Source organism: Mercenaria mercenaria, chromosome 9 (genome assembly GCF_021730395.1).
Source record: "Mercenaria mercenaria strain notata chromosome 9, MADL_Memer_1, whole genome shotgun sequence".
Taxonomy (NCBI): domain Eukaryota; kingdom Metazoa; phylum Mollusca; class Bivalvia; order Venerida; family Veneridae; genus Mercenaria; species Mercenaria mercenaria.
The window spans coordinates 15,517,373-15,532,157 of record NC_069369.1 but is presented as its reverse complement, the minus strand read 5'-3'; the positions used below and the strand labels follow the sequence as shown (position 1 = coordinate 15,532,157).

General features: G+C 34.4%; 1 protein-coding gene across 1 annotated transcript in view; it reads right to left on the bottom strand.

Annotated features, from left to right (window-relative positions):
• Nucleotides 1-3,415: 3,415 nt before the first annotated feature.
• Nucleotides 3,416-14,785, bottom strand: part of LOC123545983 (major vault protein-like) — a 43,065-nt gene continuing 31,695 nt past the window's right edge. Inside the window, exons 16-23 of the mRNA XM_053550880.1 lie at nt 14,400-14,459; nt 11,205-11,283; nt 9,466-9,608; nt 8,423-8,523; nt 7,808-8,034; nt 7,008-7,072; nt 6,096-6,257; nt 3,416-4,974 (exon numbers count right to left, since the gene is read on the bottom strand). Coding sequence (XP_053406855.1) covers nt 4,867-4,974; nt 6,096-6,257; nt 7,008-7,072; nt 7,808-8,034; nt 8,423-8,523; nt 9,466-9,608; nt 11,205-11,283; nt 14,400-14,459 — 945 coding nt within the window. The 3' untranslated portion in view covers nt 3,416-4,866. The remainder of the gene's footprint in view (nt 4,975-6,095; nt 6,258-7,007; nt 7,073-7,807; nt 8,035-8,422; nt 8,524-9,465; nt 9,609-11,204; nt 11,284-14,399; nt 14,460-14,785) is intronic.

The window sequence follows — 14,785 nt, the reverse complement described above, 5'->3', positions numbered from 1 at the left end:
GTGTTCCTTTGAATTGCAGTGAGATTTTGAAATGGGCATTGTGGCAGGTGGTAAAAGGGCAAATGTATCAAACTGTAAGTGGCAATATGAGAGGAAGGTGTGGGAGGATACCCCCCTCCTGCAAGAAGGATTTGGGGTATCACCACAAGAAAATTTTTAAAAATGTACACCTTTGATACAGCTTTTGGTGCGATTTCTAACTGAAAATTTTATGTTTCTATTTCTAAATATTACCTAGATTCTTTTTAGTATTACAATATCCAAAGTATGAATGACTGTCACTTCATATTTTTACTTTCAGGTCATGCCTCAGGACTAGAATAAATGTCTGATATAGATTCTATGTATGTGTTATCTATAAATAAATTCTAGAATCATTTCTGTTACAATAATATCTATCATGTCTGTGACTTGAATGTTAAAATTTTATAACACAGCTCGATATTTACCCAAAATAAAAATCTGGATACGTACACTTTTCTTAATACCGCCAAAATCTCCAGTTTCAACAATATGTTTTACAAATTGTGATGATGTGAAGACAGTTTAGCAGCAGTTGGCAGTATCTGACATTGAAGTTTACGGTGAAATTACCTCTTATTTAAATAATTTCATAAAAACAATGTTTCGTTTTGTCAAAGCATTCTTACATAGACGATCTACTTTCGATTTCGAAAACTACAAGAAAATACAATTTAATGTGTCGCGGATTGTTTATTTCTCGAAAATAAGAAATAAAATCATTTTTAAAATCAGTAGTAATTAAACAAACCAGTACAAGCTTCTTCTCCCGAAAATTTATCCGCTAACTGACTGCAAAATTCAACCCATGTGTCATCAAGAATGGGTGACAGTTTCATTTTTTGCGACCTGAATCGTAAGCAAATTCTCCGAACCAGTCGAAATTCCAGAAAGGTTACGATTTAGAACAAAATTATAGACTTTTGCATTTTCGCAACTCGCAATTTTGCATCATTTTTATCTGGCCGATCTTCGTAGTATTTTTTTTTGGTAAACCGAAGTCCGTATTTTCAAACGCAAAGTCGTAGAAGCGTTGTTGTAAACAGGTCACGTGTGTTCGCCGACAAGTGCCCAGAGTGTAGTTAGGATTCATCCGCAAAGTCTCACAGAAGAATTAACGTACTGCACATATCTTATTCGGGTCATTTAAAATGAAGCTGTCATAATTTAATTTCATCGATTTGGTAAACTCTTTGATAAGAGACAGTCAAATGCTTTCAGAGGTACCCGACTCAATGAAATAGTAGCAGTATGTTCTGGAACTATATTTTGTCTCTTGCTGGATGTTACGCAAGCTTGGTGAGCCTGCGCAATTCATGAAATGCACAGCGCAATAAATTTGTTATTTGTGCAATGATTTAAAAGATTATTTTTTTGAAACGGACAGGGTAACAAATGGATAATTTGGCTAATAAGTTAATATGCAGTTTTTATTTGAATTTGTGAACATCATATTTGCTATTTTGTGACAAAAGGGCATAACATTAGTTACCATTATCATATGCACAAATGTATTACGAAATCCCGCAGAATCGTTACGCGTGTTTATGCTTAATGAGTTACCGCGGAAGAAATGCGTGGCTTTATTCGAGTATTGCACAATTACACTTTATAAATTTGACAGAATACATCGTATATTGGTCATAGCAAATGGGATTGACATAACTGAACTTCATCCGATCAATGAACTCCTTGAAATTAAAGACAATCTAATGGAACTACATCAATTCGCTGTGTTGTGAGGCCATTTAATGTGAATGAGAAAACGGGCGATAGCAAGGACTCGTCAAACGCTTTCAGCGTTTAGCCGACTCAAAAATAGAAAAACAAAATGTCTGATTTTGTCTCTATCAGGTTTATTGTCAATCACCAATACACATCTACAAGTGCAGGCAACTCACACTTGATTATTTAACAGCAGTTCTTAATTTTCCTGCTCCAAAACATACTTTTCAGCTGACCTCATACGTAACTGTGTCATACTCAAAAATGGTGATAAAGTGGTTTTGACATGAAAATACTGGTAATAGAAAAGATATGGTAAATTCCAACAACATTTGCTTTACAAATGCTGACCTTTGTTTACATAAAAACTGTTAGCACATGCAGGATATCTCTAGCTGAGTTGCATCACTTGGAATCACCAAATCTAGAACTGTTCATCTATTAAGGTCTCTGAATTAATTTAGCCAAAACCTTCACACATGGTAAATATAGATTACAAACACTTACACCATAATGTTGCAAGCCCGAGGCATTGTCAAGCATTATACATGGGAATCATGTGCAAAAAGTATTGTACAAGAAAGAATTTACCGCCAAAGTAAATAGAATGCATATGCTCTTGTAAGTTGCCACATAAACAAATAGTTGGTCATTTTAATAAAAATTTGATACCAAAATTTTTACAAAAATATAATCAATGATTTATTACATAGTGTTTAATTACAATACATGCAGTTTATAATAGTAAACATTATAGTTCATGGATAGAGGTAATTCAGAGAGAAGCTATCACGGAAGTAGAAACACTAAATTATTAACATTCTTATATCTGACTCACATTTTCTGACTCGTATACACTAACAAACATCTTGTTTTTCTTTCTATAAAATACCCTGAAAGAAGCTCAGTCTACACAGTATACGTAGAGATAGGCCCTAAAATTTTCAATGATAGAATTACATTAAATAAAGTCTAGAAATTAATTTCCAAGTCCTTGAAATAACCAAAAATGATTTCACAAATGTGAAGTTTATGATAGTTTTGTTAATATCAATAACAGAAGTTTTAATTTTTAATTTAAAGTTGTGATCCACAAAGAATGACAACTCTTGCCTTGGGCTAGTACTTATAAGTTGAGATCTATTAGTTTACTTCCCTTGCAATTACACAATTGAGTGGAAAATGAAAACTGTTTAAGACACAATATCATACTTTTTTGCACAACGAAATCATTAAGGATTTATTCATTTGTGTTTGATTTACCCCTCAAGACATGGTTCCTATGATTCTGTCAACTTACATATGGTAAAAAATTAACTTTTAACAAGCCAATAATAAAACGAAGTACCAGTAGGTAAATAATAGTGCAGATAATACAGTTTTGCTTGTATCAAAATGTCACAATAGATCCACTTTTGTAATACAGAACACCTGGTAGGATTAGTAAAGGTGCAATTATATTGATCTTTATTTCCTATGCCTAGTATACGATACAGAGGGTATTCATTTAACATTGGGTATAATGTAACATACAAACTGTAGCGCAAGAATCTATTTTTGGACAAAGCTTTTTTTTTCTATTTTTATTCTGAAATATATAAAGTGTTTTATTTCAAATCATTAACAAAATATTTTGATTAATGCCACTGTCGGAAATAAAATTTTACAAAAAATTATGTCCGTACCCTGTCCCCTGACGTCCTATGACTGTCTGAAAAATCATAATTTAGTAAAATAAATCTAGAACATAAGGTAAAAAAAAATTAACATTTTTTTTCCATTGTTTGACGATAAAAACGGGAACAGTCTAAACAGTCTCTCATTCAGAAAACTTACTAATACTTGCAGAGGATCTTTACATGGCATTTAATTTTTAAATTTAGTCATGGAAAAATTTCTATAACACAATATGCTAAACAGACAATATTGTTTTTTTTTTTTGTATTTTATCAATACATAGTATAATTGACCAGATATGTAAAAGTAGAAAACAATATAGAAAAAAAAAAAAAAAAGTGATAAAGTGAATATAAAATAACATTAATAAATAATATCAACATTCTACTATGAGAAAACAACACTATCACATGAATTTGATCAATGATTCAATCAAAGCAACAAAAATGTACATTTTGTGTGGAACAAGTAACTTAAAATATACATGTACATGTAACAATTAACACAAAATGTACATAACTAAATAACAATTAACTGCATTTGTATGTATAGATTTATATTCGTAGACAGATATGTATAATGCACTGAAATTCGAGAACAAAATAAATTTACTTTTCAAGATAATACAGATCACTCCATCACTGTAACATTTTACATATTAAACTTCTGAGCCTGTATTCGTCCATGTTTAAAGTCTGAAATTTGATACTTAAGAACAGCAAATATGCAAGTACCAACTTAGTTTATAGAGAATTAAACATGATGAAATTTTGCTTAAAGCTGTAGCTGTATAATGTACATTCATGCAAAGTTTCAATACAATCTGCAGTAACATCAATTACAAAGAAAAAGGAAAATTTTTCATGTAAAAAGTCCCCAAGTCAACAGTAAAAACTTAAAATGTTGACAAATATGTACCCTGGTACAGAATTCAGAGTTTTAAGTGGTTTATTTCTTCATTCAAATTAAGTATAGTGGAAAATAAAAGACTAATTTAATTACTCCTAGTATAAAGGATCAGCATGTGATAATGAGTTATTATAAGGTTTAAATTGCACAATAACGTACATGTTTGTGAATCTATGATGCTGAATTTCAAAGATACTTGTTAATGTATAAGCTTAATTCAATTTGTTTAAAACAGAATGAAATCATTCAATGATGAATTTACGTTTATGAATAATGGCATATTCATCAAGGTCATGAGTTTATCTTTTTCAGCAATATAAATTTGTAACAAGTAAAGTTCTGTGCTTATCAGGTAAACAGGTGTAATATAAACAAAGAAACATGACAAACTAATGTACATGAAGTTTAATTATTCGGCAGAAGTAGTATGTTATGACTTTCTACTCTAATCGGTCCATGTAACCATTTTCATAGTAAATGTCATTACTTGTATTATCTGTTACATCAGGAATGTGTTGCATAGTCTCATGAATTTCACTGTTGTGTTTGTACGAGTCCCTGTGCTGTCATGAATAAGTTGATAGGACTGTTCCCATCTGTAATCAACGTGGACTCCAGTCCCAGACTGGATAACAGTTTCACCTGAAATAGATAATACAGCCTTAAATGTCTAACTAGGCCAGAACTGTACACATTTCACAAAATAAGCCAGAAATAATGTAGAAACAAAAGATGTACCTTGTTGGCAGAGAATTTTAAGGTATTAAATTCTAGAATGGAATACGTTTCTTTTTAATTTCCTTCTAATGCTGACATTCCAGTCACATCAGAAGCACGTTGTGTTTTGTTCATTAAATTTGGCAAAGACCTTAGAAATACAGGAATTAGCAGGTAACTTTGGGCTTCTAAAATTTTGCTCCAGTACCTGTCTTAATGCTGAGAAGAAACAGAACATAAATATGCTTGCAGTTTTTTTACAAGTTATCCTGTAAACTGGAAGAAATTCAGAATGATTTTGATATATAAAGAATCTGGAAAATGGTGTTTAGGACAGTATTAAATATTATAAATACAGCACAACAAGACTGTAACCTGTGAAGTGTCATATGTCTCCATAGTAACAAAATCAGCTAATGAATAGTAGTGATTCTATGCATACAGATATTAAGCTGGATGTTTGAAAGACTTCACTCTAACCTTCACCTTGACTGCTACACAATGAAGGATTTAGCAAAATGTAGAGACAGCCATGAGATTTGATACCAAACCTGTATAATCTCAATTAATGGCCAATCATACCATATTATCCTTAGCGATGTGGACCAGGGTTACACATAGGTGTTACAATGAGCATTTATGCCAAGTATGTTTTTAAATCCCTTAACAAAAGACAAAACAGGAAATTACTTTCTAAGTTTGGACTTTTGACCTTGATTTGGTGATCCCCAAATTGTCAAATTTTTGTAACTGTATATTCTATAAACTGCAGCTGCAATGACCATAGAACTAAGGACAATGGTTTTTAGTGTGAATATTTATGCTAAGTATTTACCAATACATTGCTGAATGACTAGAGAAATACTCTACACAAGTAATAACATACTGACAGTTGACCTGAAAGATGAAATGGCAGACGGGCAACAATGGATCCATTGAAAGTGGGACAAGAAGTTGTGTCAAGATTTCCTTATATCAAAATCAAATCAGTCTACACTACCCTGTAAAGTTGTTTTTGAAATTTCATTCATTATAATAACATATACCTGTGTATCTGGTCCAGCAGTTGCTATAGCAGCAAGGGTGTCTGCTCCAAGGGCACTGACCATATCAGAAAATCTATTCACTTCAATATTTGCCAAGGCTTTCTCTTTTTGTAGCTCCAAAGCTATCTGATTCTTCACAAAAGTCAGCTCACCTTTCTTTGCCTGTTCAAATTAAAGCATATACATGGTCATCAGTGTATTACAAACAAGCAACATGGATTACAGCCATGATGTATGTAACGTCTTTTGTTTTTCTGAAATAGCATTCCTCCTAGTGAATATGAATTAAAATATTTAAACAGACTCTGTTATTTTACATCAAGACCTTATATTTGCCTGTAGGTGAAATGGCTTTTGAGCCTTTTCTACACATTTTACTTGCTACATATTTAGTAAGTCTTTCCTACTGGTACAAACCAGACAATGGTTGTTGAGATGGAGGATTTTGGGACAGCATTTAAAATTCTAGCTTTTAGTTGGCGATTTTGCTATAACGAAAACCGACCACAAGATAACAGCAATTTATGTCTTCTTCTATACTTGCTCAAAGAAAGCAAGATGTCATTTTATGAGAAAAGAAACATATGAGCCGTGCCATGGGAAAACCAACATAGTGGCTTTGCAACCAGCATGGATCCAGACCAGCCTGCGCATCCGCGCAGTCTGGTCAGGATCCATGCTGTTCGCTAACAGTTTCTCCAATTCCAATAGGCTTTAAAAACGAACAGCATGGAGCCTGACCAGACTGCGCGGATGCACAGGCTGGTCTGGATCCATGCTGGTCGCAAACCCACTATGTTGGTTTTCTCATGGCACGGCTCATATTTCAAGGCTAAACATTAACTATTCAGTGAACTCAGTTAAAACATAATGTATCACCCAAAGTCTGAAATCTTGTAAATTTTATGTTACCATATTTTGTGCTTCCAGTTTAGCATAGTGCTCTATTGCCAAGGCCTTTGCTTTCAATCTTGCAGCTGTAGATAAAATAACACATTTATTTTTTTGTATTTAGTATGGCCAAAATAGTGACATAAGAGTGCAATTTATAAACATACATAAATAGTGTAAAGTAATTATGAACTTGTAGTATTTCTGGGCTGTAAACCTTTAATCTCTAACTTGTGTGAGGGAAGTTTTTTCACAGGTTTGTTGTATGTGTCTTACCAGTACCAACTTGTTCTTTGCAAGTATATAACATATTTCCAACATGGATTATATGAAAACAACATAAGACAGACACTTTCTCCTGGAGACATTCTCCACACCTGGGAACAACCTGTCCACAGTCTGGCATGTTAGATACTTACTGAACTAACTGGGAAAGCACATGTCTTTGTTACATTTAACACTATGTAAATGCATTCCAGAAACTGGACATATCTCTGGATTTCTACTGGTAAGTGTTCTCTGGTAGTGGCAGGCAACTACCTTGCATGGAACTGGTAAGGAGAGCTTTGCTCTATTAAACTAACTTCAGATCAAAATGCTACCAATATATCAGTAAGATCAGCAGTTAAAAACCTTTCTAAAAGGTTTAACATCAACCTGTTGGTTATATTACAAAGCAGTTTAGGTTAGATTAAGCTATAATATGTACATTTTACGTTAAAACTTTGTTTAGTTTCAAGTCTTTTGATTTCAGGTATCAACTACATTAAAATATTCAGACTTCTACACTTTAGCCATACATTCAACATTTAAAATCTTACCTTCTATTTCACTTTCACATTCAATGAGTACCCTCTCGGCCTGGGCCTGCGCCTCTGCCGTAGCTTGTCCAGTTGATTCCACAGCAGCAGTGACAGACCGAAGTTCAAGCAGTTTACATCTTTCCCTCTCCGACTCTTTCTCATTGGTCAGTTTCTGCCTCTCAAGATGACCTTTAGCCTCCTGTTCTGTTCTCAATGCCTCATGCAGAGCTGCAGCTTCGAGGGAGCTGTTTGTATATAGCATTCATGTACTACATTCTGTCCAAATTTTCAAAATGATAAACAAAAGAGTAAACTCTGAAACTTATTTGGGGAGGACTAATTATCACAGATATCCTCGTTGCATCAATCCACAAAATCAAATCCACAGAAACAAGTAAGATTCCCAATTACTTTATTTTCAAAATTTGAAACCCATAAATTTGTGTCTCTGCAAGAAAGCCATTCTAATGAAGAAATAAGAAATTTTATGCCAACACTTTTCAACAATTTCAATGAATTAGTTCCTTGTATTTATCCTTTCTTAGAGATAAAAAATACTGTTGTAAAAGAAAAATCTCAGTGAAATAAAGTAAAATGTAACTGGTTATAATATATTGTAATATGTGCACATACTTTGTTGAAATCTCAATGGCTAGCTGTATAGACTTGGTTAAACTGTCGCTCATCTTTCTGTCCACTGGCTCTATACTTTGTATATCAATGGACGAGATTACCTGTAAAGGAAGCAGAGATTTGGAGAAATCTGAACAGCAAAATAAACACGGACAGCATTTAGTCGAGAAAATAATTTGCTTAGTGAAATGATAGTTGTACCAAAAATGCATTTTGTTCTCAGTATGGATTTTAACTATCCTCAGCATACACCAATAAAGCTGTTACTGTTTTTAATCCATCAATATTCATGTTAATGCAATATATTATCCTAAGAATGGGAAAAATCTACACTCAACAGTTTAAAGATCATGTCTATATAATCGTACATTTCCAGCAGTTAGGCTGACCTGACTTTTTTTGAAGCTCCAAAACCATTAAACTTAATCAGGGTCTTTCAAAAATTTTCATTTTGCATTTTTGAGTGACCCTGACTTAATTAAGTCTGAGGACAGTAACCTAGTTTTGTGTGCTAAGAGATAATTTCCGGGAAACGTCCTCCTTTTCAAAATAATTAATGCTTTTGATAAATGAGAGGTTTCTTGTTGTTCTAATGTTTATTTTCAATCAAACATGTTAGAAATGTCTAAAACTAATGTAACTTTCATAAAAGATGAAAACCAAAAATAGACTGTCACCCTTATTTTCCTTATTATTTCTTGACCCTTAATTGTTTTCTGTTATGTTATTTACTAGTCACCATTAATTTTGCTTCCATTATCAGATGTAACTGGGACACTTCATAGCATATTACTGAAAATGACCGAGCCTGACTTGAGTATGATCTATATGAATTAGACTTATGAACGAGTAACGAGTCTGACTTATAAGAAAGTCTGACTAACAAGATAGGCTGGCTTATGAGTGAGTCAGATTTATGTGTATGTCTCCCTGACTTGTGAGTATGTCTGACCTATGAGCAAGTACATCTTACAAGGAAAGATGACTTATGTGCAAGTCTGACTTATTAAGTAGGCTGACTTAATATGAATCAATTTAAATACCAGATTGTTTGCATCAAATTTGAGAGACGTGTTGGTTGCACCAGTTATTGGATCTCTGAACACAGCTTGTTGTATGACTTGTGCAGAATGACGATGGAATTCATCGAATGGTATCAACGCTACTGCTGCTCGAATCCTACTTCCTGAAAGGATTGAAACAGCAGAGATTAGGTCCAGGAATCTTAAGTGTAGCATAATACTGATATCTTAAATAAGTCATCATAAAATGTGAAGACTGCACTGGAATTCACATTTTTCAGCTCCTAGAGGAAACAAAAATACTGTACATGTACTTGTAAAAATAAATACATTGATGAAAACCTCTATCAGAAACATTAAAAAGTATGAGATTTGGCAATGATGGCAATTTTTAAGCAGTAATTAAAATAAATTGGGGCTACAAAATGCTGACTGTAATATCACTTCTTCATAAACTTAACCTTTGTTTACATTGTGTATGTGAATCAATTTGTTTAGTCTGTGTTCAGACCCTGTGTTTTGTTCACAGGAAATAACTCCTGAGGCTATTCAAATTTTGTATGATCATGTCCCTTTTCTTCTCACAGAGCCAAGACTGATGAAGTCAGAATATATAAGAGAATTTAAAAAAAGAGATTATCTAGTTGGTAGCCAGACTAACGCTAATGTTATAGTAAATTTTGATGTATATAAAACTAGAAATGTGTCCATGGGACACAGATGCCCCCACTACATGACAAAGGACACAAATTTTTTCCTAGGTCAGGGGCCATAACTCCTACAATACTGAATGAATCCGGACGCGAAACCCCAGGTGCACAACTGCACATGCTGACCAACATTCCTGTAAACTTTGGTAACTTTAGGTCAAATACTTTTGGAGCTAAGCGCGACACAACATTAAAATTACCAATTTTTAACTAAGTCAGGGGCCATAATCCCTACATGACTGAATGAATCTGGACGCGAAACCCCAAGTGCATAACTGCACATGCTGACCAACATTCCTGTAAACTTTGGTGACTCTAGGTCAAATACTTTTGGAGCTACGCGCGACACAACATTAAAATGACCAATTTTTAACTATTAAAATGACCAATTTTTAACTAAGTCAGGGGCCATAACTCCTACAAAACTGAATGAATCCGGATGTGAAACCCCAGGTGCACAACTACACATGCTGACCAACATTCTTGTAAAGTTTTGTGACTCTACGCCAAATACTTTTGGAGCTAGGCGCGACACAACACTAAAATGACCAATTTTTACAAAGTCAGGGGCCATAACTCCTACACGACTGAATGAATCCGGACACGAAAGCCCAGGTGCACAACTACACATGCTGACCAACATTCCTGTAAAGTTTTGTGACTACGTCAAATACTTTTGGAGCTAGGCGCGACACAACATTCTCGGATGGACGGAAGGACAAGGGCAAATCTATATGCACCCCAACCAAAGTGGGGGCATAAAAAATTAAAGTGCTCTGGCCCCATGTTCACAGCTGCATGAGTCTGAGATTGAAAATTTAGTAGCAAATTGTACTAGAACTTCAATAGTAAATTCCAGTTGAGCTGACCATTAGCACTGAATAGTCACTTGAAAACAGTCATAAACATTTAATTTCAAACATGCAATTTAGACATAAGGGACAAATGAAGTTTCATTACCAAACTCAGTCGAGACTGAAACTGTTTCATGAACACAGAGCCAGAACAATAAATTCATATAATTTTTTAAATGAAGACCACAGAACTTACCTATCTGTCGACATGCAAACCCAATAAAATCTGGTACAGCAAAAACTTTTGATTCACTTTCTTTGTTACCTCTCTCATACTGTATAAAATAAAGTAAGTAATTAATTAAACAGAAAACTATGAAATAATCTAAGGATAACAAAAATACAATTTTATAGCCAAGACTACTGACCATGTTAGTAAAAAAAATGTTAAGAACACTACACAAAACTTTCAAAGTCAGTGCCTCAATTTAAAGCTATTCATACCTATTTATATTTTTTAGGCATGAATAATTCACATTTTTTTCAAAGACTTACCTCACTGTTGTTTCTCAGTGAGCAAGAATTTGTTGCTGAGCAGGACTAGAATGTGACTTTTATTGTGCCTGCAAATGTTCGCTATTGCAAGAAATTTTGACTAACAAAATATAAACTTTCTTCATGCAAATACACGTTATTATGTAAGTTTGTAAAGAAAAGTATACACTTGTGCAAGATAGAGGAAATTTCTTGGAAGTTTGCAAGTCAAGGTGAAAAACGTATTTCAATAAACATTTTGATGAGTCAAAATAAATTAGACTGTATATCAAACAAGAGAGCCATGATAGTTTTATATCGCTCAACGGACTAGAAAGGGTACACATGATTTCTTGGTAGAGGATCTCTATTTAATGCTCAAGGTTTTAGACATATATAAGTCTATATAATGCAAGTGAACCCTAGGAAGGGGTCAATTTTCACGCAAGAGGCATGATTTGAACAAATCTGGTAGAGGACCACTAGACGATTCTACATATTAAAAATCTAAGCTCTGGGTCTTGCAGCTTCAGACAAGAAGATTTCAACAGTTTTTCTTACACAAGTCTACCTAAAACAAGTTACCCCTGAGTGGGGCCAATATCAACCCCAGAGGCATGATGTGAACTAACTTGGTAAAAGGCCACTACATAAAGGTACATGCCAAATATCTAACCTTAAGGGCTTGAGGTTTTAGATATGAAGAGTTCTTAATTTTTTCCTGTATTAGTTTATGTAAAACAAGCGAACCTAAGGACAGCGCCAATTTTGACCCCCAGGGGAATGATTTGAACAAACTTGGTAGAGGACCACTGCACAATGCTACATACAAAATATTTAAGCTCTGGACATTATTGTTTTTGACAAGAAGAGTTTTAAAGTTTTTCCTATATAAATCCATTTAAAACAAGTGAACCCCAAGGTGGAGCCAACTTTGACACGAGGGGCATGACTTGATCAAACTTGGTAGACGACCACTACACTGTGCTACATGCCAAATATCTAAGCTCTGAGCCTTGAGGTCTGAGAGATGATGATTTTTATCTTCTTTTTGCCTGTCATTTCAACCAGAATTCTACATGGAATGGAACGCTTTGAAAATCTGGTAGAGGGACATCAAAGATACACACAGTTTAAGTTTCATCAACTTCAACAAAATGGTTTCCAAGCAGATATACAAGAAAAGGTGAGTGATCATAATAGCTCACCCAGAGCACTTCATGCTCAGGTGAGCTAAAAAAAGTAGAAAAAATGTCATTACAAGAGGGCCATGATGACCCTATATTGCTCATCTGTTAAACTTGGCACTGGAATCATCAAGATAAACATTCTGACCAAGTTTCATGAAGTTAGGGTCATAAATATGGTCTCTAAAGTGTTAACAAGCTTTTCCTTTGATTTGAGTGGTGACCTAGTTTTTGACTCCACATGGCCCATTTTCAAACTTGGCCTAGGAATGATCAAGATGAACATTCTGACCAAGTTTCATGAAGATAGGGTCACAAATGTGGCCTCAAGAGAGTTAACAGGCTTTTTCCTTTCATTTTACTAGGTGACCTAGTTTTAAACCCCATATGACCCAGTTTTGAACCTGGCATAGGAATCATCAAGATAAACATTCTGACCAAGTTTCATGAGGATAGGGTCATATATGTGGCCTCTAGGGTGTTAAAGCTTTTCCTTTGATTTGACCTGGTGACCTAGTTTTTGACCCCACATGACCCAGTTTGAAACATGGTTTAGAGATCATCAAGAATTTTCTATATTGGCCCTTTCAGCCATATAGAGGTTTTATTTATGCTTTGATTTGATACAAACTTGCATAGAATGTTTAGATCATCAAGATAAACATTCTGTGCAAGTTTGTATCAAATCAAAGCATAAATAAAACCTCTATATGACTGAAAGGGCCAATATAGAAAATTTATCAGGGGCAGTAACTCAGGAACCCATGAAGGAATCAAGCCAGTTTTCAAAAGGAACCAAGATCTTATTGTGACTTAAGTTGTGTGTAAGTGTGGTTAAACTCAAATGTAAAATGTCACTTCTATCGTGTTTACAAGGTAAAAATTTTTTTTTTTTGCTCTTTCAGGGGTCAATCAGGGGCCGTAACTCCGGCACCTATGATTGGATCTGACGGATTCATCATGGAATCCAAGATCTATTGTTGTTAAAGATATTTTGCAAGTTTGTATCAAATCAAACCATAAATGAAGTCTCTATATGGCTGCAAAAGCCAAAATAGCAAATTTTGGCGTTTTAAGGGGCCACAACTCTTGAACCCATGACGGGATCTGGCCAGTTTTTAAAAGGAACCGAGATATTATGCCAGTACAAGTTGTGTGTAAGTTTTATTAAAATCAACTGCAAAATGTGGTCTCTATCGTGTTCACAGGCCAAAATTGAAGTCTCTATATGGCTGCAAAAGCCAAAATAGCAAATTTTGGCCCTTTAAGGGGCCATTACTCTGGAACCCATGATGGGGTCTGGCCAGTTTTCGAAAGGAACTAAGATATTAAGCCAATACAAGTTGTGTGCAAGTTTGATTAAAATTGATTACAAAATGTGGTCTCTATCGTGTTCATAAGAAATTGTGGATGGACGACGGACGGACTGACGATCAAAAAGCTCACCTTGTCACTATGTGACAGGTGAGCTAAAAATTGGAAAATAAGTCTACTGTGTATTTACAGCAGACAGAAACTGAAAGTTGGAGAGAACCATAACTCTACTTTACTTAGTTATGGTTCATTTTTTGCACTCCCAAAATTTTGTGAGCATATGGAATGACTACTTGCATTTATCATTTTCCACTAAGTTTGTGAGTGCATGTCAAATTCAAGCTCTGCTTGGTTTATTACTACATAAAAGCAGCTTCACATTCACTTTGTACTCAGTATAAAGGTCAAAGAGTTACCTCAAAATGGTTGTTAAAAGCAACCTTCAACTTCAGCCTGGCATGGTCAGATGTCTCAACCTGAAAAAAAGTTTGTAAGAGATAATCTTCAGTCTGAACGGCCTAATCAGATTGGTGATACTTACTCTATGCTCATATTTTCACATCGTCAATAAATAACATTTTAAATAACATTTTCCTTCTTTGATTAAAAATCCTGAAATTTTGTTCTACACATTTCTTGCATACGAACACCATTTAGCACAGAACAGTCCTCCCATGCTGTTGATAAGTTCAAGGTCATAAAATTAAATTTTGGACCAGTTTCAAAACTCTCAACCAATGGCAAGTCTGTATGCTAAGAATGACCTCCAAACTTAAGTCTTATATATAGTTTTGGAGCTAGT